The sequence below is a fragment of the Fusarium tjaetaba genome (genome assembly GCF_013396195.1).
Source record: "Fusarium tjaetaba strain NRRL 66243 chromosome Unknown NRRL66243_c0000036, whole genome shotgun sequence".
NCBI classification, from domain to species: domain Eukaryota; kingdom Fungi; phylum Ascomycota; class Sordariomycetes; order Hypocreales; family Nectriaceae; genus Fusarium; species Fusarium tjaetaba.
In genome coordinates, this window is record NW_023501232.1 from 44304 (window position 1) to 68079 (window position 23776).

The 23776-nt window shown below is 48.1% G+C and overlaps 10 protein-coding genes across 10 annotated transcripts; 6 read left to right on the top strand and 4 right to left on the bottom strand.

The window, feature by feature from the left end:
• Nucleotides 1-55: 55 nt before the first annotated feature.
• FTJAE_2038 (uncharacterized protein) lies at nt 56-937 on the top strand (the record flags this gene model as incomplete). The annotated part of the gene is made up of 1 exon (XM_037348190.1): nt 56-937. The coding sequence occupies one exon, from the start codon at nt 56-58 to the stop codon at nt 935-937; it is 882 nt and encodes a 293-aa protein (XP_037210852.1).
• A 220-nt stretch (nt 938-1157) lies between these two features.
• On the bottom strand, nt 1158-2684 carry FTJAE_2039 (methyltransferase; the record flags this gene model as incomplete). The annotated part of the gene is made up of 11 exons (XM_037348191.1): nt 1158-1197; nt 1244-1663; nt 1711-1848; nt 1894-1931; nt 1981-2003; nt 2056-2178; nt 2229-2247; nt 2298-2320; nt 2371-2458; nt 2517-2549; nt 2598-2684. 11 exons carry the CDS (start codon nt 2682-2684, stop codon nt 1158-1160), a joined length of 1032 nt encoding a protein of 343 aa, XP_037210853.1.
• An 824-nt stretch (nt 2685-3508) lies between these two features.
• On the bottom strand, nt 3509-4030 carry FTJAE_2040 (uncharacterized protein; the record flags this gene model as incomplete). Its single annotated transcript, XM_037348193.1, has 1 exon — nt 3509-4030. One exon carries the CDS (start codon nt 4028-4030, stop codon nt 3509-3511), a length of 522 nt encoding a protein of 173 aa, XP_037210854.1.
• An 802-nt stretch (nt 4031-4832) lies between these two features.
• Nucleotides 4833-5612, top strand: FTJAE_2041 (ankyrin; the record flags this gene model as incomplete). Its single annotated transcript, XM_037348194.1, has 1 exon — nt 4833-5612. One exon carries the CDS (start codon nt 4833-4835, stop codon nt 5610-5612), a length of 780 nt encoding a protein of 259 aa, XP_037210855.1.
• A 1080-nt stretch (nt 5613-6692) lies between these two features.
• Nucleotides 6693-7088, top strand: FTJAE_2042 (uncharacterized protein; the record flags this gene model as incomplete). The annotated part of the gene is made up of 1 exon (XM_037348195.1): nt 6693-7088. The coding sequence occupies one exon, from the start codon at nt 6693-6695 to the stop codon at nt 7086-7088; it is 396 nt and encodes a 131-aa protein (XP_037210856.1).
• Nucleotides 7089-7401: 313 nt separating this feature from the next.
• On the top strand, nt 7402-9559 carry FTJAE_2043 (epoxide hydrolase; the record flags this gene model as incomplete). Its single annotated transcript, XM_037348196.1, has 5 exons — nt 7402-7482; nt 8228-8373; nt 8421-9068; nt 9122-9398; nt 9470-9559. 5 exons carry the CDS (start codon nt 7402-7404, stop codon nt 9557-9559), a joined length of 1242 nt encoding a protein of 413 aa, XP_037210857.1.
• Nucleotides 9560-9805: 246 nt separating this feature from the next.
• On the bottom strand, nt 9806-13462 carry FTJAE_2044 (uncharacterized protein; the record flags this gene model as incomplete). Its single annotated transcript, XM_037348197.1, has 9 exons — nt 9806-10267; nt 10553-10574; nt 10631-10806; nt 10871-11098; nt 11144-11683; nt 11734-12547; nt 12606-13157; nt 13233-13275; nt 13396-13462. The coding sequence occupies 9 exons, from the start codon at nt 13460-13462 to the stop codon at nt 9806-9808; spliced, it is 2904 nt and encodes a 967-aa protein (XP_037210858.1).
• A 1928-nt stretch (nt 13463-15390) lies between these two features.
• On the top strand, nt 15391-18080 carry FTJAE_2045 (vegetative cell wall gp1; the record flags this gene model as incomplete). The annotated part of the gene is made up of 3 exons (XM_037348198.1): nt 15391-15824; nt 15883-16566; nt 16625-18080. 3 exons carry the CDS (start codon nt 15391-15393, stop codon nt 18078-18080), a joined length of 2574 nt encoding a protein of 857 aa, XP_037210859.1.
• A 669-nt stretch (nt 18081-18749) lies between these two features.
• On the top strand, nt 18750-19936 carry FTJAE_2046 (BNR Asp-box repeat domain protein; the record flags this gene model as incomplete). The annotated part of the gene is made up of 2 exons (XM_037348199.1): nt 18750-18952; nt 19000-19936. 2 exons carry the CDS (start codon nt 18750-18752, stop codon nt 19934-19936), a joined length of 1140 nt encoding a protein of 379 aa, XP_037210860.1.
• Nucleotides 19937-21892: 1956 nt separating this feature from the next.
• Nucleotides 21893-23026, bottom strand: FTJAE_2047 (uncharacterized protein; the record flags this gene model as incomplete). Its single annotated transcript, XM_037348200.1, has 4 exons — nt 21893-22157; nt 22210-22317; nt 22468-22813; nt 22861-23026. The coding sequence occupies 4 exons, from the start codon at nt 23024-23026 to the stop codon at nt 21893-21895; spliced, it is 885 nt and encodes a 294-aa protein (XP_037210861.1).
• Between the last annotated feature and the right edge of the window lie 750 nt (nt 23027-23776).

A 23776-nucleotide genomic window follows, 5' to 3' on the forward strand; every position in this document is an offset into this window, starting at 1 on the left:
TTAAAACTTTAATTATTTCCTCTTCCGTTCTGTCATTTACTCTTCTAATTTCAGCATGCGTTTCCTTTCCCTTACCCCATTCCTCGCCCTGCCCGCTTTGCTGGTCGCAGCCCATCAGCCAAATGACGTACCGCCCGATCCGTCATACTACGATGCACCGACTGCCATAAACCACGGCCACGAAGCCCCCCTCGATGCGCAAAAGGTGCAGCAGGATTCATGGGAGAATGGACGGTTGGTGAAGCGATGGCAACAATGGGTTCGGCGACAAGATACGGAATCGTCGGATGGGGACAGAACGACGGAGACAAAGTCTGAGACGCAAAAGACGGAAGAGACCACGCAAGACGAACCGACCTCGACGGAAGAAAAGACTACTACAACGGAGGATAAACCTACGACGACCGATGAGCCCACGTCCACGACCGAAGAGTCTACAACCCAAGAAACAACTACCCAAGAGTCCTCATCCAGCGTCGAATCAACCTCGACCGAATCCTCCGCCTCCTCCACCTCCACAACAAGCAGCAGCATAACCGCCACCGAACCCGGCGCATCCTGCTACAGCACAACCGTCTCAACCAGCGTCGTATGCTCCATAACGACCGACGGCCGCACCGAAAGCGCATCATGCATCACCAACCGCATGACGTCCAGCACCTGCTCCCCCGGCCTCTTCTGCACCATCCACCCCGACTCTGGCGCGACAGTCTGCATGGAGCAGCACAACGAGATCGGGACAGAGGGTATCGTCGTAGCGACGCTTTTTGGGGCGTGTATTGCGGGGTGCATGGCGGTGTTGGTGGGGATGTGTTTGAGGGATAAGAAGAGGGAGAAGAAGTGGCAGAGTATTCAGCGGGTGAGGACGCTGAAGCAGGCGAAGAGGGAGGAGAGGACGAATTTGATGGCTGGTGCGACGCCTCCGAATGTTATATGATGATGGATTTGAGGTTTCTTTTATTGATCCCTTATAGCTGTAGTTTACGGAGTTTCTCGTCAAAGGAATAGGCACAAGAATGTTTCCGACTGTTTTTTGATTATACGTAATGTATTGAACAACTCTGTCTGTTGAGAAAAGCTTCCATATCTGAAAGCCTCTCTCAAACTAGAACAAATGGCGCTTTCCTGGCTGCATACTTGAACAAATGCACCTCCTCTCAAGGTTGCTCCTCCGGCTTCTGCCCAGTAACAACAAATCTGCATGACGGTCAGCTCTATCAACTCAACCCTCAACAATACTTACACCTCCCAATAAGCATGGACCTTCAAATTCCTCATCTCAGCCCTAACCTCGGCAATAAACACCACTATCTCCTCCTGACTCATCCCAAGTCCCTGCCTCAACAAAAAGCTACTAATAGTCTCAAGATTCCTCTCGATATTAGCAAGTGTCCAGAGCCCAATCTCCTTAAACTTTGGATCCTTGGGCCAAGTGTTAGTGGGCCATTTAAACGCCTTGCGCGTGACGTTGACGAAGCCCGCTTCTTTAAGACGCTTTTCGTGGTTGACGCCTTCGTCGAAGGGACGGCCGAGGGCTAGGGCCCCTTTGGCGGTGAGTTCGTCCCAGCGGTGGAGGGGAGAGTCGGGCTTGAGGGTTCCGTCTTCGGATTTGGCGGGGAATACGGGGTCGATGACTTCGAGCCAGCCTCCGGGCTCCAGGTTGCTGCAGGTCGTTAGTGGGAGTGGATAGGTGAGTTTGGACTGGTATACTCGTAGCATTGGCGGATTAGTTTGTCCCAGTCTGCTATGCTACCGACCATGAGACGGACGAAGATGTAGTCGAAGGGCTTAGTCCAAGTCCATTCCTTTTCGGCGTCGTCGATCTCAAAGGTGCAGTTAGGAGGAACACTGGATAATCATCAGCTAATTTTCCAGCCTCTTGAGATTACTTACAAATCTGGCTGGATAGGAGCAATATCGATGCCAAAGACCTAACTCATTTAATTCATTCCGCAAGTAAAGTTGAATCGATCACTTTACCTCGGCATGAGGATGTTCATCGGCTGTAATGTCAAGGTCAGCTCAGGTAACTCATCCAGTCAGTATTTCTCATACCAAACTCGACAGCCCAAATTCCCGTGCCGGTTCCAATATCAAGGACTCTCTTTGCTCTGTCAGCGTTGGGTGAGAAATATCGCTTTCCGCCGAATGTCAGGAGAAGTTGGTGGTTCTGGAGATCTGTTGCGTCGTCAGCTTCGAATATCGAGGAGGACGCTGGCCGGGTATACCTAAGCGCTCTGACTCGTTCTGGCAGTAGGTTAGTGATAAATTGTGGCGGAAAGGATGGGTAGCTGTACCTGATCACTTGGGAGCCAGTATTCTATGAATGTCGATTAGTATAAGATACGCCAGTAGCTGATTCTTGCTCACTCTCATCTTTATGATATCCGCGACCATTGATCATATGGTACTCGTAAATACTGGAGCGTAAAGACGCGGTCGATAACTCATCGTCGGTCTTCAAAGAGCCATTCAATTAGCTACCATTGCTACCGTGATAAAGCCTGAGAACTTACAACTCCAAGTGCAGAGTCGTCGTCACCCGCTTCCTAGTCATTGACTTTAGCGTTAGCCCGCCTTTCCGTCGCCGCACTTACGAGAACAGCTTCTTCAGGGCTATCAGCATCACGAGGAGGTGACGGCTCTGCAGCTGGTGATGAACTTTTAGACTTGTCATTCGCCATCTTGTACAACTCGGATTTTTTGTTGGTGACAGTCATGCAGGTCGAATGCAATCTTGGGAGTTTTGTGCGGGGTCGTAGGCATTTAAGAGCTGCTGGCTGTTGGTTTACTTTACCCGCTGGTGGTCTGATTTGCGAATGAACCCTGGAGGAACGGGGTATTTACAGGCCAGTGCTGTGCCAGAAAGCAGCATATGTCACTGTATCATGCTTGCGTCACGCAATATTTCAGTGGAATACCCAATTTGAAGGCTTATATCCAAGCTACTGCCATTCGCCGATTGCTTAGAGGTAGTCCTGGCCCTCGAATATCCGAATAATCCATTTCGTTTCTCTGAATCGCATGTCAAGTCCGCCGTGAGGGGCTACCCAAAGATGACAGTTCGTTCGGCAGATGAATGTGAATGGCTGAAGTATACAGAGTGGTGGATCTCTGATGCTTACTGCAAGGTTACATTCGCCAGTTGGATGCTTTTGATTCCGTGGGGGTGGAAATCCTGCATCCGAGAGACAGGGGAGGACCAACAGCTGCAAGCCAGGGAACAGAAACAGGCGGGGTCAAAGCATGATTTATGAAATGACACTGGCGAGTCGTAATACTATCACTATTCAATCGCTATAAGACCCTTGGTCCCGTAAGGTCTGTCTTCTTCTTCATGTATTGATAGGGCATAGCTTGTCGATATGTATTGAGGTGTAATATGTATGCCAGCGATAAGTGATTGCCTGTCCTCCAACACTTCTACCGACCCTCCCTGCCATCTACCCCATTTCCATATCTCCTTCAACGTCTCTGCTCTCTAACTAACTATGGCGATGGCTGTAATCTAAAACGCAACAGCGCGCTTGAATGGCTGACCATTATAATCCTTCTGATCATCAAAGTCCTCAGCATTAACAGCAATGATCTTGACCCCATTCTCATCAAGATAAGGATACTCATTATCCTTCCAAAAGTTGGCAATAGCATTCCCCTTGATCATAATCACATACGCCGTTCCACTAGACTCCCTCGCAAGAGCCTCTCCCATACGAGGAAACAGCTTATCCTGCTCCGGTCCCGGACCACACTCCTCAATCCAGTCAAGGTACTTGTTGTTGTCAAACACTTTGCCCCAGTAGTTGCCGTCTGTGACTTTTTGCTCGGCAAAGGCCTTGGCCTGCTCTTGTTTGGCGCCGGCGGTGTAGAAGATTGTGTTTTCGCCGACGTTGGCGTTGTCGCGGATCCATTGACGGATGGTGTCGACGGAGGGACAGTCGCGGCGGTGGAGGGTGTTTGCTGGGGCTGCGAGGACAGTGGCTGGGGTGATGAAGGCAAGGCCGATCGAGATGATGTTTAAGAGTCTCATTTTGAATGGATTAGGAGTTGGGGCTTGGTAATGTTGGTGTTGTGATATGGAAGGGAGGGAAGAGAGAGGCTATGATACTGTTGGAGTGCTGCCTTGATGTGATGGAGTTGGAATGAAGTGAACTGGAACCGTCTTTATACTATTGCCAAGGGCGCGTCTGGAAATCGAGGAGCCAACAGAGCCTTGTTAGACTGTCTCCGAACGTCCAAGCATTGTACCCAGGTATCATACGGAACTCTCTCGCATCCCTTCAAGTCCCCAGTCTGTTATCAGGCCCCCTATCAATCTGAACACTGCGAACGCAAAAGTACCTCTCAGTCTCGGATCGAGATCCTTCACAACGGACTCGTTGGCCGGCTGAGACATTGGTCACGCTCCCAATGAGTATAGATCAACATAGCCGTCAGCATAAGTGGAATCGCAAAAGGTCAACCTCGGGATGCCAAGGCGGTTGAATAACCGCGGATCCAAGGAGCCAGCCAAACGGAAGACTAATTTAGCACCCGAAGGATGGATGTTAGCTCAGCTATGCCGATCTCTCCATGCCGCCCCCTCAATGGCGGGGTCACAGCCTTGATGACTCGCCGCGAATGACGTCTTTTTTAGGCAATCGATGGCTGCCGAACAGAAATCTCACGTAAGAAGCACACAGCCTCATGTGATGCAGGACGGGATATTGCCACGTATCATGACAAACGAAAATACTCGTCGATCATAAAGAGTTCCGAATCATGAGAAAGGACCCAAACCTTGCAACACACTACACCTTACAACCAAGAACTCATCATTTCACGCCGCAAATATGACAGACTCGCTCAAAGATCAGCTCCTGGCTCTGGCCACAACCGGAGACACCAACAAAATAAGAACCCTCCTCTCAACCAGCGAACAACGCCCATCAAAAGAAACTATCCAAGAGGCGCTCACAACAGCCGTAAAGAACTACCAATACGATGCTGCACGCTTCCTCTTGCTAAGGTCCGGCTCCGCACCTCTTAGCGAGGAAACTGTCCGAGCTGGTGTCAACACCGGCTCCATTCCGCTTATGCAGGCCCTGCTCACCAAGGATCCATCTGCGATCAACATGCAGTTCGACATGCGGGGAACACCCCTCATCGTTGCATGCCAGGGCAGACAGCACATTGACTTTCTACGCTTTCTTCTTGAGGCTGGCGCGGATCCTAATCAGGAGCCTGATGCAGCTGCGTATCCGCTTGCGTTGGTTGCAGGGCTGTACAAGGATACTGCCGCGGTTGATCTGTTGTTGAAGTATGGTGCCAAGATTGAGGGTTCAGGTGCACTTGCTGCTGCGGCTAGGAGGGGTAATGAGGTTATGATGCGGTATCTACTGGAGAAGGGGGCTCGGCCTGAGAGCGATGATACTGCGGTTGGAACTGGTACATCGCCTCTTTGCGTGGCTGTCAAGGCTGGACATGTTGGCGTAGCTAGAATATTGATGCAACATGGAGATGACCCTAGTGCTGTTGACGGTACTGGTACTTCAGCTATCGAGCTTGCTAAGCAACTGCAGCAGGAGGGCAAGGCTACGTCAGAGATGGTGGAGGCTTTGGGGGCCAAGTAGGACGTTAAGCTGTCGACAGAGCAGTCAGAAACAAGCATATACATCCAATAAATGGACACATTTTTCAAGCTCTATAACTGGCTACCTAATTGTCTCACCAAACGAGTGAGACATAACAGTGATGAACGTCATACTGAGGTCTGCACAGCCTGGTAGGTTTCGGCTGTGAGCGCCAAGCAAATATCTGATCCATTCACGCTCGTATCCTAATATGCAGGTCTCAAACGAGTCATTTTTCGACATGCCCATGACTCAGTAATATCAAGGAATCGAGATGGAAGTCTGCAAAGAAACGTATGAGAATCTCACTCACTCCAAAAGCCCTTCCTGCGATGCTAACGCCTGATTTCGATGAGGCTATACGCTTACTAGTGGAGACAAGGCACCAGCGTCTCATTGGCGTATTGCCATAAGACGTGTAGCCCACCCGAAATGCCCGATGATCGTCGTCTTACGCGCCAAAGGATTACGCCGGAGCATTTCGTACGCTTACTGTAGCGGGCCGATCCATCTCCAATGTGACTAAACTTTAACCCCACGGCCGATGAACTTTTGAACTATGCCAGACCCCACACGTGGTGATCAGACACCTAAACGTCACAGCTGATCCTTCTTGTAAGCCGTTGTAAGACATGTGAGTGGATTTTGGGGGCGAGTAGCCTGCTTCGCCTTGGGCATCGTGCTCTTGAGGATCAAGGCTGATGATGATGACATGATCATCGCGTCGGATGGATGTCACGAAAGTCGTCAATGTGTCTCTTGCGGAGAGTAGCTTGTGATGCCTTTGTATCCGTGCATTTGCATGTTGATCAATTGCATCATCTGACAAATGAAGAGATGGGAACAATAAGGTCCATGGAAGTAGTTGGGCAAGAAGTGTGTATAAAGAGGTCAGATCGCCTTGAATAACTATAGTACACAGACCTCATAGACAAAGCATCTTATCCGAATACCTTGAGGACCAGAGCTTTCACATATTATACACCACACGCTATATACTTCAAATTGCACAGACGCCTATAAAAGCAAAGACAATAACTCAACAACCTGTTCACCACAAATCCACTCCGACAATTCATCATGAAGTCCTCAACCATCCTCTCCATCATCTCTCTCCTCGGCCTCGGCCAATCCGCCGCAATCTACATGAGCCGCAACCCCTCTTCCTCCCTTTCAGCCCGCCAAGACCCAGCATGGTCTTTCAGCGTCTATCAAAGCAGCGAGAGATGCACCGGTGCCCGCGACACCTACAGCGGCGACGGAACCCAAGAGTGTACCCAGGGAATCCGCAATGGTTCCTTCGGTTCTTACACAACTGGAGAGATCAGCGACAAGTGCTCGGTGTATATCTACAACAATGATAGCTGTGATGAGGGGGGTATCATTGATATCTTGACGAGTGCGGATCCTGATGGCTGTTTGCAGCCTCAACTTGAAGTCACTGGTGTGGCGAGCTTTAGAGCGCAGTGTGGTTGAGCGTTTAATGTATATACAAGAGGACAGTATCGAGTGTTGCAAACAATGAATCAGGATATTTGGTTGTCATCTTTAGCTTCTCCAAGATGATCCTGTCCTCTAGACAGAGCTCATCTCCAGCGCAATCTATGTCCATCCATTAACTAAAACGGTCCTCAATCGCATCTACAAGGTTCAATGACGCCCCCAACATGTTATACCACGAGCTCCATCTTGTGGCACTGTCTCGCGCAAGCCTACGGTTGTGGCCGATAGCAAGAAACTCGCTGAACAGTCCGTTAGATGTCAACGATGAAGTTGTGAAGCTGCCAAGATGTACCTTCTTTCGCCACGCTTCAAGATGCTTCAGTGTAACGATATGCAGGCCAGCATCGTCGCCGCCGAGCTTCTCATTGTCAGTGATAAAGAAAATGGGCAGACGTGACGGTGGCCAATATTGACGGGTAACCACTAGTAGGCCCAGCCTAACATGCTCCGTACCAATCGTACCTCTGACAGGTCAAAGAAACGCATGGTTGTGTGTTATGTCTAGGTACTCTGTACAGAAATATTAACTAACCTGTTATTGTTTGAGTTTCCGTCATTAGCCTTATACAAAGTCCGTATAGCGGAGAGAAGCCAGAATGCAAGGTCAACCAATTCGGAATCTATCTTAAATTCCTGCAAGCAATCGGTTCAAGGAAGCTTAAGTCCGTCTAAGTCCGTGTGCATACATGGTTCATTGCGGAGAGTCTAACTAGCTTACGGGTTTGAAACTCTAAAAGCTATCCTTTTAAGCAATACACACTTTACTGTCTGGTACGCTAAGGAGATAATCTTCTGGTAGTTAGTGTACAGTTCCATCCTGCGCAATCTGCATCTCCACCAAGTTTGACAGCTTTAGAATGTCCTAACTCCGTCACTTATACATAATGCAGGTCCAAACCCTCAGCTATTACTTGCATACTTAAACCTTAACAGCACCCAATAAAAGCAGCAGTTTTTGAAAGTTAGAAGTAAACTCAATCTCAACTATATCGCCATAAGCCCTCAAGCATCAACAATACTACCAAATTATGGCTGAACAAGACTTTTCTAAGCTGCCACATATTGTGGACAGCGTAGCTAATGTCAAACCTTTTAAAATTGACATCCCCCAGACCGAGATCGAAAGACTTTATACTCTTCTTGACAATTCCCCGATTCCTGACAAAACCTGGGAGAATTCGCACACAGACGGGCATTTTGGTACCAATAGAGATTGGTTAGTGAACGCTGTGAAGGAATGGCGTCACAACTACGATTGGTAAGGAATTCCGATTAAAAAAATGTAATAACTAACCAGATACTCAGGAAGAAATGGGAGAACAAGTTTAATTCCGTCGCACATTACACTGCAGATGTCAAAGACGATGACGGTAATGTTTACACAGTCCACTTCAACGGCCTCTTTTCCAAGCGCAAGGACGCTTTCCCCATTCTCTTCCTCCACGGATGGCCTGGTTCTAGGGTTGAGTTTCTGCCAATGCTCGATCTTATACGGCAGAAGTACACACCCGATAACCTACCATACCACATCATTGTCCCCGATCTGATCGGCTTTGGCTTCTCCTCCAGACCACCGCTAGACAAAGACTTCAAGGTCATAGACAATGCCCGAATCTTCGCCAAGTTCATGCGCGCCTTGGGATTCACGTCGGAGCGTGGTGGATATATGATTCAAGGCGGGGATCTTGGCAGTATCGTCGGTCCCAAAGTGGCTGCGCTCGACCCTGAGACGTGCCGCCTTGTACACACCAATATTCTGATGGTTCCATCACCTGAAGGGACTAATGTTGAGGAGGATATCAAGGCAGGCAGGTATACAGAGGCTGAGATTGACGCTTTGAACCGCGAGAAGGAAATTCTTGGCTGGGGCGTCTCGTATGCGGCGATCCAAGGCACACGATCTGCAACACTTGGCTTGGCTTTTGGAAGCAGCCCTGTTGCCCTGCTCTCTTGGTGAGTTTTCCTTTATATCTATCCAAGACTTGCGGTTTATTAAGATATATCAGGATTGGGGAGAAGTTCTTGGAGTGGCCTGACCCTGCTACCAGACCCTCATTAGAGCTCATCCTTACCAACATCTCCTTCTACTGGTTTTCCCGGTGCTATCCGACTTCGCTCTGGCACTATCGCCTTATGATTTCGGGCATTGAAGGTTTCGGATCACAGTTCGATGGCGTCAAGTGTCCTTTCGGGTACTCACGGTTCAAGCGAGAATGCTGTAACCCTCCAAAGGCTTGGTTAGACAAGCTTGGAAAGATTCAATGGTATAGATCTCATGAACGAGTAAGTTTAAATTATTTTATCACTTTTCTCCTTGCAAGCCTCGAGTTGTCCACTAGCTAACATAGCATTAGGGTGGCCATTTTGCAGCATTGGAGCAACCAGAAGTCCTTTGGGGGGACGTTGAGGATTTCGTCCAGGAGCTTGGCCTCTTGCGGCAGTGAAAATCAGAGAATGAACAATATTCTTTTTGTACAGTCTGTCTTTTTAAATATCTCTTTCCCAGTAAAACCTCTGGCTTAGTGTCGAGGATGTGGACTGCCTAGTTGATCTTGCTATATATTCTAAGCTGTTGTTCATTTACGTCGCTAGTCTCATTGGCTTTCTAAACGACGAAAAGTACTAGCAGGACAGTAATAGAGCAAAGATATTCTGGAATCCAACTTTATTCTCAAAACCCACTGCCATTCTTATTGACACCCAAGGATTACACGGCTGTACCGTCGAACCTCCCGTACCAAGTCGAAGAATGCTGCCTCTACTTTAATACTGGACTTAGCATCTACCTCGACAAATATACAACCGAGTTGATTGGCCAAAGATTCACCTTCCTGCGTTTTGACTTCTCTCAGCGATTCCGGGAAGCACTGAATACCAACTATGATCATCGGGAAGTGATCCTTGTCCTTTAGCTTGAGAATCTGATGATAGTAGGTGGTGATTGCTTCGAAGCTCTGACGGCTCGTGACACTGTAGACTAGCATAAAGCCTTCCACTGTTCTCATATACTGTTGTAACATTGCAGAATACTCTTCTTGCCCAGTTGTGTCAATTACGTCGATGCAAGCAACTTGATTGTCGATGACACATTGTCTACGATATGTGTCTTTCTCAGAGGGGTCAAAATGTTCGGAAAGGTCGGGGTTTACGAACTTGAGCAATTATTAGTCTCACTCAGAACGGCAACAAAGAATCATGCGTCGACTTGCTTGAACAGTGAGATCACTTTTTCCACAACCCACTGCACCCACCAACACAAATGCGTATTGTCTGAAGCGCGCGGGCCGCAAGTAGCGAGAAGGGACTTCGGGTCGATTTTGGTGTTTGACCTCTGTGACTTGATATATCCATTCAAGAGTCCGTTTTTTGGAACTAGGAGTAAAGGAGATGCTGCATGCTTTACTGTTATCTATCCACGTGATTGTGCAGCCATTTACCGTTTCTATCCCTTGGCTGAACCTACAAAAAGTCATCATAATGCACTGATAGCTTGTCTAAATATCAGAAATACTTACTGTACTGGCCATATTTGTTCAATATCCTTCGCAGGAATGATTTGAATAATAGACAGCCGGATTTTCTGGAGTTCCGGGAAAGAAGGCCTCCTATATCCCAGCATACCTCTTCGTCGCCCCTGTGGGAACGATTCCACTGCTTGCAAAATCCCCTTCTCGAAAAGAAAAGGCTGGCTCTGGTAGGGTCAGAGAATCAAAAAGAATGATAAACATAGCTCACAACAATAGTAGCAAGCATACCTTTTCTTGCCTGGCGTCCATTATATCAACTTTGTCAAACATCAAGAGTTTACCAAGTCCCCAAACAACCTTATTTGTCTCGTAATCTTGGCCTTTAGACAGCACGGCTTTAGCACGATTGAGTTCCCAAGCAATGTTGGACTTTTCAACAGCATCCTTGACAGTTTTTAGACTTCTTTGTGCAGATCGTATGTGATAAGGCTCATGGAGCCCATATTGAGCTAGTTCCTACATACAATTAGTGAAAATATGGCTTGGAACATGCTCTCCCACCTGTAGAAAAGCATCATATTGGTCTAGCCGTTGAGAAGGGAGGCCAAGTATCGATAGAACGTCGCCTAATAAGCTCCGAAGCTCATCGTCGTGAATATCGGCCGTTAAGAATGCAGCTCTGACCACTAATTTAAATTCTGCTTCCCCCGTGACGAGGGCGGTATAACAGGCACTTGAATTTATTGCCCATTCCTGGAAGGCCAGCTGCCACTTTTGACATAAGTACGTTTTTGAAACCTGCATTTCTGCTTGTATTAGAAACTTTATTTGAGCATTGACCAGTGGGCCGACGAGCGCAGACAGGGGGTCTAAAGTATCCGTCGGAAGCAAGCGAGATGATCCGATCTTCTGGGAGTTTTCGAAGAGGCTCTCCAGATTCTTGAGATAAAGCCTCTCGTCGCAGAGGAATGCATCCACAGCCAAACCTGCTGGATTGGGCTCCACGGCAAAGATATTGGGTGCAGATTCAAATACAATCCCTTGGATCATACCGGTTTTGGTTAGCATGGCTAGAAGGAGCCGCACTAGGTTGATGGCCTTCTTTTACATTAGGCGTCGGTTTAATTGAAATAGTCTGAGCTATGCGTTACCTTCACATGAGATGTCGTATCGTCGAGTAGAATATCCGTATCGGGAATGCAATGGGATGGTGGGATATCCGAACGTTTCATGCAAGCGTCAACGAACTCGGTTATCGCAGCCTTTGACACCTCGTCAGATAGGCTCGACGAGATCAAGTCTTTCCAGCGTTCGCGATGTGAACTGTCGAGCTGATTGAAGAGCATCAGCAGTGGTGTCCCGAGCCTAAATATGGAGATCAAGTTGGACAGTGGATTTTCGTTATCAGAGGATTTCTGCAGCTGGAATTGTGAGAACCATACAAACTGCGATAACTGAAGTTGCACTTCAATGCAGTCATGGTAGACCGACCTCGTGAGGATAGTTGAAGCAAGTAAGGGTGCAGGCTGGAATGCTTCCTGCCCAAAGTTGTAATGCTCTGGATTCGAGATGTCCTCAACGTACAACGGAAGAGCCAAGACGGAAATGTGAGATATGTCACTCAGACTAATTCCAGACAAGCTAGACCATGCGTGGGTCCGGGCCACGGAGCTGCGTGCTGAAAAGTCCATGGTGTCTCTCTTCGCATGACGGTAAACACGAGATAGTTTGAGGTCGTGCTCAAAGTCAAATTCCAAGAGAGAGGACCGCTGAGATGACGTGCCCTTCCCCTTCTGGGCATCCAGATCTCTCGTGGACTGGATGGTTGCTCGGCGATGCGACATTGTATCTATAGTGTTTTCCATTTCCACCATCCGCCTGGACAGATCAGTGTTACCTCTGAGCAGGTCATCTACTGCTGCAATCAACTGCTGTTGGCTTTCTTCGGCTCTTGCTTGAGAATCACTTTTTTTGTTCAGTCAATTACTTGTACACCTCAACAAAGTATGAATAGGCAACGCACCTCTGGAGAATGCTCAAGATGCAGGTAATAGACAACTTGAATGCCTGCAGTCTGTGAAGTATGGCATTTAAAGAGCTCTTCTTTCTAACCCATTGGATGGGCGTCCACAGGCTTCCACCAGGGCTGCTGAGTTCGAGTGGCGGCAGCGTCTGCAGCACGGCTAACAGCTCGGAAAATATCTTGACCCCATCGAAAAGCACCGCGGTAAGCTGATCCACCTGGATCAGTGATGCGTATCTAACATTAGCGGCGGAGAAGTTGTTGATGAGATGTTCCAGCCCGGTGATGATAGTTTGAATCGCAAGGGCCTCAGAGGAGACTTCAGCCGCAATCTTAGGAGCGTCCTTAGTTGCAGTTGCGTATGGGCTGAGAATCTTTATTACCTCGCCTGCAGCGGTCGCAATCCCCGCTACGGAGGCAATCACGCTCAGTGGATCCATCTCAGGTGCTCGAGTAGAGCGACAGATGGAGCTGATGATGCGAGAGTAAGAATTTGCGATAGGGACAATGCTGGGGGGTTGAAACAATGGAGGCGGCTGTGCAGCTGAAAATCTGCCTTGGTCATCAGCCACACGCCACAGTCATCATCATAAGGCTATGCTTAGGGTTTAAAGAGCAAAGGATTACCCAGCAGCGTGCTCAAACGCTTTGCTGCACTCGCAAACAACGGCTATTCAATAGGTGCACTGTTGAAAAGTATTTTAGATGACTGTATTATATGACACTTTCTGTTATTACGATATCTCGACTACGCGAGGTTGGTGATTACCCATTTGCTGCCTTATCTTACCTGCATGAACGCCACCAACTTGAAGCTCAGCCGCAGCCTGATCGAGAAATGAATATCCCCGCTTCATCTCTGGCCGGCTATGGCTTGTGAGTTATTGTTATCTTTCGTTGTATATATTTCTAGCGAATCTAACTATACAGCAATGCGACCTCTCTATGGCTCTGGATTAGGATGAAAGGAGCTCACAGTTGGCAAGGATACAATATAGGCATGGATATTCGTGCTTTCAATTGAACTTGCCACGTCACTGGACATACGGGACGAAAGGGGTCAAAAATCTGAACTACAACCAAGATAACCCTACTAAAGTTTCAGCGCTGTATATTCTAGATCACGATGATGATAACAGTGTTGTGCTCGCTGGTCTTATGCTATTTTTGAGTTGATAAAACCCACAGCTGATTGCTCGCATCACGCCTTACCCATATCTCCATTATCTATAAGGTTTGATACACCAATATCATATTCACAGTTTCCAAAAGCATTCTTTGAGAGATGCCTTAAGTCATCCCTAAGACCCTGCAGATGTTCTCGACCCTTACATGGGCAAGTCGTTGAAGTATCAAACTCGTCAATGGCTTGCTTTAAAGAACCAAGACTGAAACCATGATATGGGTGGTTTGGGAGTGGCTTTAGGCCACTTTCATAAAGATTTTGGTCAATGTACCCGGCTTGCATGTACAAGCAGTGTCGGCTCCACATTCTCATTTTCGTATCAGTGACACAACGACGGTTCATAACGTCCCAATACTTTTCAATGCCTTCAATCAACATGCAGATCGAAGAAATCCTGGATTGTTCAATGGCAACTGGTGAACTCGTCAGATCTTCCGTCTAATTCATACATCTTTCTTACTAACCAACTGCGTGATAGGGTATGGGCAATCCCAGTGTAGGTATTGGGCCCCGACTCGTGCGGATTGCAACCTCGGTTAATGAACGGAACCTCTTTTTGTCAGAAAACACCCATGAGATTGTCAGCTTCAGTAGCAACTCTCTCGAGTAGAAGGACTCGGTCATCTCCTCGTCAATGTTTGAGATCCATGTTTCTGCCCATAACTCCACTGCCTGGTGGCAACCATAGTAGTCCACTAGCACAGCTATTTTTGCCAATGTCTCAAGTCCTATTGTGCGAGGGACTTCCCGTGTTTTATGATGCAATATTCTCATGAGCAAGAGAAAGGCTTCGCCGTCCCAGTCATTGGCTGTGACTGTCCATTTATATCCAGGCTCAGGTTCTGTTTCTTTCCAATCACCAGATAATGACTTTTGGAAATAGGAAGATGTATTCACCAGAGTTGCAGACGAAACCCTAAATCGCATGGCTAAGGGCTCTGGTTCAGCTTCAGCGAGTGACGATTTATCAGCCACCGTCTTGGATGAAACAATGTGACTCTTCTGTGGAATTATAGAAGATTCGCGGCGTATAGACAATTCTGTCTCGAATTTAGGCAGGGCATTCGGCCATTCCTCTTCGGTATTGCTTGCAGCAAATGGTGCACCAGAATTGTGCAGTATCAAGAGTGTGTCACCACCTTCTTGAACATCGTATACGTGGGAAATGGCCATACTGGGAAGCGCTAGGAGTATTGCCCACCTGTTTGTGAGAAATGAAGCGCACTATAAATCGAATAATGTAATATTGTTGTTGCAGAGTAGACAAATGGTAAGAATGGCATACTTGGTATGCCAGTCCAGTAGGCACTGTTATTACCCCGCACAACAAACCGTGAGAGCACGTGCCTTGAGCTGAAGAAGGCTGCAAAACTTGGTTAATTCAGGGCTCATTGCTGAAAATGAAAGTGCTAGGATGGCGCGTAATCCAGAGATCTTACTCGTCGCGTTTCATCTCACACAGCCTCAAGGCGGAGTGCGGGGCTGACTGGCAGTGTCTGACAAAATATCTCTATTTGACTCACCTCACCTTTCGTCCACATCCTCCTCCTCACGAATGGCCTCGAGTGAGACGCACCGGGCTGTCATAGCTGCTAATCGATGGAAGTGACATTTGGCGCCGTTGGGGATTTCATCTCCATTGGTGTGCTCATCAAGGATTTCATCGAACTGCTTGATGACAGTCGAGGCTCGGCTTGGGAATACAACTCGTTGAAGCAACAACTTACCTTTCTTCGACTGAACTTGGACCTCGCAAAGCGATCCTACGAGGAGTACTACAAGACGCCCCAGTTCGAAGATATTCGGAACACGCTCGAGAGTGTCGTGGATGAGGCAGAGCGACGACTAGAGGACATTGCTGTCAAGGTGCAAAAATATACATCAACACTCTCTGAAGGCTCCACTGAGAGGAGGATAAGAAGGGTTGCAAGAAAAGTCCAATGGAGTCTTGAAAAGAAGGAGACGGAGAAGTTTTTATTGGACCTTCATCGCTACACATCCATCATTCAATCATTGCAGTTCGATGCATTTGCGTGAGTCTCGTTCATCACAACCTAGTCCTTTCGTCTCATGGCTGACCTACTCTTTAAGGCGTTTGATGGAACGCAATTTTGACACTAGTCAGAAAGACCAAAGTGATACCCAACAACTTATGAGCAAGCTGCAAAAGGACTTTGACGATCGATTCACCAGCCTCGAGGACGAACTGAGAGCTGCTAGAGCAATGTCGGCTAATACGCAACAATCTTTAGTTGAAATTGGTATGATTGTTACTAGGCGACTCGATTCAATCACACAAATGGTCAACTCTCTGGGTATCGCTGTACTGCGTGGATTTTCGGGCATGTCTTACCTTGGGACATCGGTCTTGTCTTTATTATCCGCCATGCACACCAACATCCTGGGTCGTCTCGAACGCCCCCCGCATATGGGCCCTTATTTCACATTCGAGGATTATCTGGGTGTTGACTCAATCATATTGCTTAACTTTGTGGATTCTTGGAACGCCTTCGAGGGATCTTTACATGGCAAGTACAAGGGTCGAAAGGGCGGCAGACGAGTGGCCCAGAACCGATTCCTCCTGCAGCATCATCAGACCGGAGAGGAGATCGATCGAGATGCTCATTGGGGCTTGGCTATCACACCTGGGTCTCGGATCAACATGAGCCTCATTTGTGAAGTTAAGGAGGATGAAGATGAAGCGCAATCGCTCAAGTGTCCTTTTCCATCATGCGGAGCAATGTGTGAAGGAGTTATAGGAACTGTGATTCAGTGGTAGGTCCAACACCCTACTGTCACAGCGTCCTAACCTTCCATGCTAACAAAGTTATAGCCCTTCATGTCAGCAACTGTTTCGAAAGCTACCAGGCATGTCTGACGACGAAGACCTTCCAGCAGCGCCCAAGGCTCCCGATTCGGGAATTAGTGATCCAAGCTTGAACCTGGGAAGTAACTCGTCTGATCGTGGTCAATCTCGCAAGAGAAAGGGAACCCATCTAGACAAAAGAAGAGCGCTACGGGCCAAAAGGAAGCCAACAGACGCGCGTAATACAGGTTCTGACTCGGATGACGCCGACTTGGCAGGGATCAAGCGAGTGACTGTATTACCAATATTGCGCCTTGCTATACGACCAATTCCACCACCTTCAGAGACAGAGCAAAAGTTCGAGGTCTCAGAACGACTGATGGCTCCCGAAAAAGAGGAAAAGAGCCGCAGTTCGGATAGTGTTAACGAGAATGCCAGCGTTGATACATCATCGAGGACCATCGAGTCACAGCCCGGGGGCAAGAATAAAAGAGTGTTGGAACTACAATCTGAGTCTTATGTAGAACAACTCGTATCTGGAACTGCCTACATGAGCGACATGCTGTACCAGAAGAGTGGCGACCACAACGACTATCCGTATGATAAGATTCCTGGGCCAGGCGCCTATGTTTTCGATAGCGTGCTGCCGGGTGGTTTCACGTCCAAAGATCCTCGACGAAAGTACGCAGCCACACGTGTCCCGCAAAGGCCCTCAACACTCCGGGGTACAGGATATAAGAAGGAGAAGAACCCTGCGAAAAGGAAAAGGCCAGAGATCAGGAAGGCAACAGAAGCAGATGCAAAGAGACATAAAATCCCCGCTGGATATTCCGTGAAGCACTGGGATCCAGATGAAGAACCAATCATACTCCTCGGTAGCGTTTTCGACGCCAATTCCTTTGGAAAATGGCTTTATGACTGGACTGTATACGCTCATGGACCTGCGACGCCGATGTCGGACACGGCGGGAGAATTCTGGCTGCTTCTTATTCAATTGTCTGGCAGAATAAAGATAGCGGAGCACACAGTAGAAAGAGTCAAGTCAGTGGACTCTAAGGAGTTGCTAGAGGATTGTATCGACGCAGGGGAGAGGTTATGGACGAAACTGGTGTCGCTGCTCAAGAGGTGCGAGGTTCCCATGTTGAAAGCATACAAACTCAAAGAAAGGAAACACAAAAACACTCTTCATAATCAGGGCGGCAATGAAGAGAAAACGTCACAGCGGGTGAAAACCGAATCCGATGGCTTGGACAAGGAACTGAAAGAAACGTCAGTGCCTAGCGAAGGAGGCAATATCGAAGAGGCGGAAAAAATGAGGCAGACTTTCGATAAGAACGCTGGTGTTGCATTCGTTGAGGCGATTTTTGGCGAAGGCAAGGAGTTGAAACACACTAAGCGGTTGATGCAGAACCTGCGACTTTATAACATCAGATTCGACGCAAATTGTGAGAATATAGTAAGACACCCTGAGCTACAGAGCTGAAGCTTAGTTATTCATAAATGCTACCCAGCTATGAAACAAAGACATTCGCCGTGACATATGCTTCCTTTGTCTGTATATAGAATCCACATAGTGTACGGAGTACAGAAGACTTCACCAGACATCATACCATAAACCGAGGCAATTAAAACATTCACATGCCATTCCGATTGGCTACAGGATCAAAACAAAACAACAGTGCCGAAGGCCGAATCCACGAGACCCGGGGACCCCAGATTCTCCAGAACAATCCTACGCGCACCAATCACATCAAACCTCGCTAGTCAATGTAAGGGGAGCGCCCCGGACCTAGCCCTTAGCGCGTGGAGCTTCCACCGGCACATGACGCGGGGAAACACTCTTGCGCGAGGTGTCAATTGGTGCGCTACCTTGCAGACCCAGGAACATGACGATTTAGGTGAGTCGGACGAGTTTAGAAGAGGGTAATTGGCGCGTCAAGATAAAAGCTTCAAAATTAGCTGGACTTGTTTAGGTTCGGGCTGAACGGTGACATCGGGGTAGCTTAGAGTTTAGAGCACTTTTGGAAATGCAACGTCGGATGGGGAAATGATATGTTGTCATGATGCCAAGATATTTAAACAGACATTCGTCCGCTCTCTTGATCTTTCAGCAGATCATTTCACCCATACATTTCACACCATTTTCTTCATCATGCTTGGCATCAAGGCTTCCCTGTTATTATCGTGCTTGGCTCTGCTCAGCCCTGCATCATGTAGAGCCATTGAGGAGCGAGCCGTTGCAGATCATGCCGTTACCTTCCAGACCATTTATAAGCCTCCCTCCAACTACAACACTCCCAAGACCTTGTACGGACGAAACGTCCAGCTTGCTGATGGAACTATCCTAGCTACTTGGTCAGTCATCCGGATCATCCGGTATGCTATTTACTAACGTGGAACAGGGAGAACTATAGTCCTGAACCACCAAAGGTGTACTTCCCCATCTACCAGAGCAAAGACAAGGGCTCAACCTGGGCACCTCTGTCCAATGTGACAGACACCAAGAACGGCTGGGGTCTTCGCTACCAGCCCTTCCTATACGTCCTACCCCAAGCCATCGGCAACCTCGCCAAGGGAACTATCCTCCTTGCTGGAAATAGCATCCCCACTGATCTCAGCAAGACAAAGATCGATCTCTACGCTTCTACCGACAGCGGCAAGACGTGGAAGTACATCTCCAACATCGCCACCGGAGGAAAAGCCGTTCCCAACAACGGCGAGACTCCTGTCTGGGAGCCTTTCCTGATGGTGTATAACAACAAGCTCGTGTGCTACTACTCTGATCAGCGCGATCCCTCGTATGGTCAGAAGTTGGTGCATCAGACTTCCAGCGATGGTGTTACCTGGGATGCTGTCGTCAACGATGTTCGAGGAACTGCTTACTCTCAACGTCCCGGCATGACAACCGTCGCTAAGCTTCCCAACGGAAAGTGGATGATGACCTTTGAGTACGGTGGAGGCGCTTCACCCAACAACGCAGCTTTCCCCGTTTACTACCGCATCTCCGACTCTCCTCTCACCTTTGACAGTGCGTCCAACCAGATTCTCACCGCTGGTAGCCGTGCGCCTAGCTCTTCGCCTTATCTGACCTGGTCACCTTCTGGAGGATCTAGTGGATCTCTGATTGTTACTGCCAACAGTGACAATGGCATTTACATCAACACTAACCTCGGCGCTGCTGGCTCTTGGGTTTACTATGACATTCCTCAGCCTGGTGCTTATTCCCGACAGGCCATGGTTATGGATAACCCTGATTGGCTGTATGTGATGAGTGCTGGATACCTCAATGGAGATAACTGGGTCACCGACAGTGTCTTCAAGCTTCCCAACCTGTCTTAGATATGCTGGTTCTAGTTATGTTCTCTCCGGGGCCACGGCGGGTTAGACAGAAGTTATAGATAGTCAATCGACGAATGATGAAGAATTGTCCCTCACCGTGAAAAGTATTGCCGTTCTTGCAGTCCTACTGCAGTTTTTTCTTCCAAAGATAGCGTCTTGGCATTAGTCAATCCATGGCCTGACTTTACAACCAACAGCATAAACAAAATTAAATCATCGCTAACCTTTCCTAAAAAGAAGCATAAACTCTCCACTTTGCGGACAGTTCGGCGATAATCTAGGCAGAAGCTGGCTCCATCAAACTGAACCAACAGCCGTGAACCAACATGTTCAAATAATAAAATTGCATGGACTTCCGCCTTTTGGTATTCTCGTGATTTCCTTCTCTTCTTTTATCAACGTCCCCATTCACCTTCGACATGAGGGTCATCACCTCCGCGAAAGGCCTGATCCGGGTCGTTTGGGCCTACGTCAAATCAGCATGCCATTCCATAAAGAGTATCGTGTTGATGTTGCTCCCTTTCTACAGCCTCACAATAATACTCGGCATCTATCAAGGCATCATCATCGGCCTGTGGTATTCCGAGTCCAAAGAACAAACCGCCCGATTCCTCTTGAAAAATGTGCTCGAGTACAAGATCACGGAGTATTTCGATGAGCCTTACGATAATTGGGCGAATGTCGCACCTGTATTTCATGTACCACAAATCGTTAATCCTCTCAAATGGACGGATCAACTAGGACTTAAGAGACCTACAGTTACGGGCTTTGGGGACGAGTACGAGCTGGCAGGTCTGGGACACTTATATCGAAGAACGCGTCGTTTTCCAGAGAAACAGCAGTGGCATCATTGGATCTATATGTCGGCGCAGCAAGAGCCTTGGAGACAGCCCGACGGCCCGATCTTGCATGATCCTTGGGACAAAGCATTTGTGGATCTCTTGGAGTACAGGGATAAACATGATACCATGGGGCGGTCAAACTTCCTTTATATATCATGCCAAAAGAGCTTCCTCTGCGGATCCTGGCGCGTTGCGGCCCCAGCACTGCTGCACTTCACCACAGAGGGGAACAGAAGCCGGTTAACCGGTGACTCACCTGATCTCCCGAATTACACACGTGTAAACACGCGAGTGTTCGAACTACCCCTTCACCAAACAGCCATACCAGGTGTCTTCCCAAGCCACTTTGAACAATTGAGATGTCTAACAGCAAGCAACTCAACCTTCTGGCAATCAAAAGGTACATATTCGCATTTTGATCAGGTGTTAGCCCAAACAGACCCAGTGTTGAAGGATGCAATAACGGCATATCCATGGACCTATGGCTTGCTAGTCAAGGCGGAACACAAATGGCTTCGCTTATGGGGAATTGAGAATACAGAGTTGCGAGGATATATCTTTTTACTTTCTTTTACATTATCTACATTCCCAACGTTCCTTTACAAGTTTACCCCTACAAATTGGGCTAGCCCGGGTCCTGGGCCTGAGCATAAGAGCAAAGATCCACTAGCGCGAACGCTGCAGAGCTTGGTGGATATGCTAAGTGCGGAGGAAAAAGAGAGGTTCAGAAAGACAGATCGTGGAGGGAGAATATTAGGATTGGCGGAGAAGGGCCTTGAAAAGGAATATTGGAATACTAGGGAAGATGTTCTCAAGGACGTTGCCAATGCCTTGGGACTAGATAGAGATGGAAAGACCAAGGGTCCGCGATAAAGGACAAAGCTTGACTTTTACCTTTGGGCATATTAGACAGTAGCAGCAAAGTAATAAAGTGCAATAGACCGCGAATACTCGCATTTGGTAGGATTCTACAGTAAATATAGAATTACTTGGAGAACTAGTAAATGGCTATTCAATCTGGTATAGTAATAGTATCCCTCCACCGTCGCATCATCCTTGAAGTCCCTCCCTATTTGAACTTTCCCTGCCGCATGGCTACCGTGTACATAGTTGACTACGAATTCCCCGAAGAGCCTTTCAACATTTGGATAGTCTTCCCAAGTGCCTCCAAGCCTTCTTGCTTCTCTTTGATCTCTTTTTCCATCTTCTTATACTTTTTAACCATCTCTGCAAGGAGGAAATCGTCATTTGACACTTCGTCATCTTCAGCCCTTGGTCTCTTCTTCACGCCATTGGCGCTGATGCCTTCATCTGGTCCGACGTCTTGGCGTTGCTGAATGCTAGCTGAGGCTGGAGTTGATGCTGATGCTGATGCTGGCCTTGGACAAGATTGATCGCCGCGTCGGCTAAGGTCTTCCTGGTTAAGCTTACAGCTCTCCAGGTGTCTTTTTAGATGTGCCCTCCGCTTGAAAGGCTTCCCATTGGACCTCTTGCAGCCAGTATTGGGACATAGCAATGACTCCTCCAAGCTTGATGCATCTTTATGTTTCTCTGTTCGATGTCGGCTCAAGGTAAATTGCCTTGCAAATGTCTGTTGGCATTCTGGACACACAAAGCGACTGTTTGTTTCCTCTGCCCTGCTGCATCTATTTAGAACAAGTTTTCTTATTTAGTGAACATTGTACTCACTCATCCGAGTTGATCGTTCGCTGACGATAGCCGCTGCTGTCGGCACTACCCGTGCCATCTGTCTCTACGCTATTGTCGGTATTGATGCACGCCGTATGAGTTGGGTCTTTTATGGCGGCCGCTGGTAAAGTTTCTGCCGTATCCTGCGCCGCCAGTTCCAAATCTCCACGGGACGTCATGTCCGGAATCAGAAAGTTTGGATCCTGAGGGGTGTTTTGGGCAAATGTCAATGCGTGGATCAGGTCATTCATTAACTGAACGTCTCCAGGCCAAAGCTCTTCCAGGGTATCCTGACTGAGATATCCTCTGTTGTCGAAGTCATCTACCACCGATCCTTGAAGTCCCTCTGTTACATGGTTAGAAAAGCTTTCACAAAGTCTGTGAGGACATTACCTTCAATTCCGATACTATAGAAGTCGGCGTACAAGTCATGGGCAGCTGGCACGGGCGAGATCATGGAGTCACCAGCACAGCCCCATCCATGCTGGCTAGAATCGATAGTGAACATCCAACAGACACCCCATCGTATCAACAGTGCTGGTAGAATTGTCCACGGCATTAGTATACAAGTGTGTCTAACGTTATTGGGAAACTCGAAGATGGGCTCAGCAAGACCTTGCTCCTCCGTCACAACTTTTTTGCGGCCTAGGCCCTCGTATTTCCGCCTAAACCATACTTTCAATCTTTCAAATATGGCTTGACTCTTCCGGAGCGTGTACATAAAGGCCATTTCTTCGTGAGAAAAGAGCAAGCCAGTCTTCCCAAGTATTTCAATGAGTGAAGAAGACAGTTTCATGACCTCTAGCCATTGCCTTGCCGATTCCAAGTCCTGCCCACGCTTCAGAAGGTAAAGCAGACAATTGCTAAACCGCCGCAAAGTTCTCGATTCAAGGGAATGATTATGCGCGATCTTTCTGAAGTGGCGCAGTTGCGGGCTAAGTGAGGAAGAGGCGTCAGGGAGCTCATCATGTTCGCGCAAGAGCGTACGATGGATAGTCTGGAGGGCCACCCACTGCTCGGGCCCGGAATCCGTACTTCTTTGACTGTTGCTAGACTGGTCTTGGTCGATTTCGGTGCATGTTTCTCCTATCTTTATCAGGCGTCCATGGACAGTTTTGACTTCAGACACAAGAGAAGGACGATTGGCAGCTCCAGGCTTGATCTCTAGCCGTCGAGCTTGTATCTCCCTTGACCCCTCTCTGATAACTTCCAAGGATCCAGGATAAGCAACGGGGAACTCCGGTCTCAGAGTGAAACGATTCCATATTGAAAGAAGGGATTCCATCAAAGGAACGCGTGAGGGCGAAGA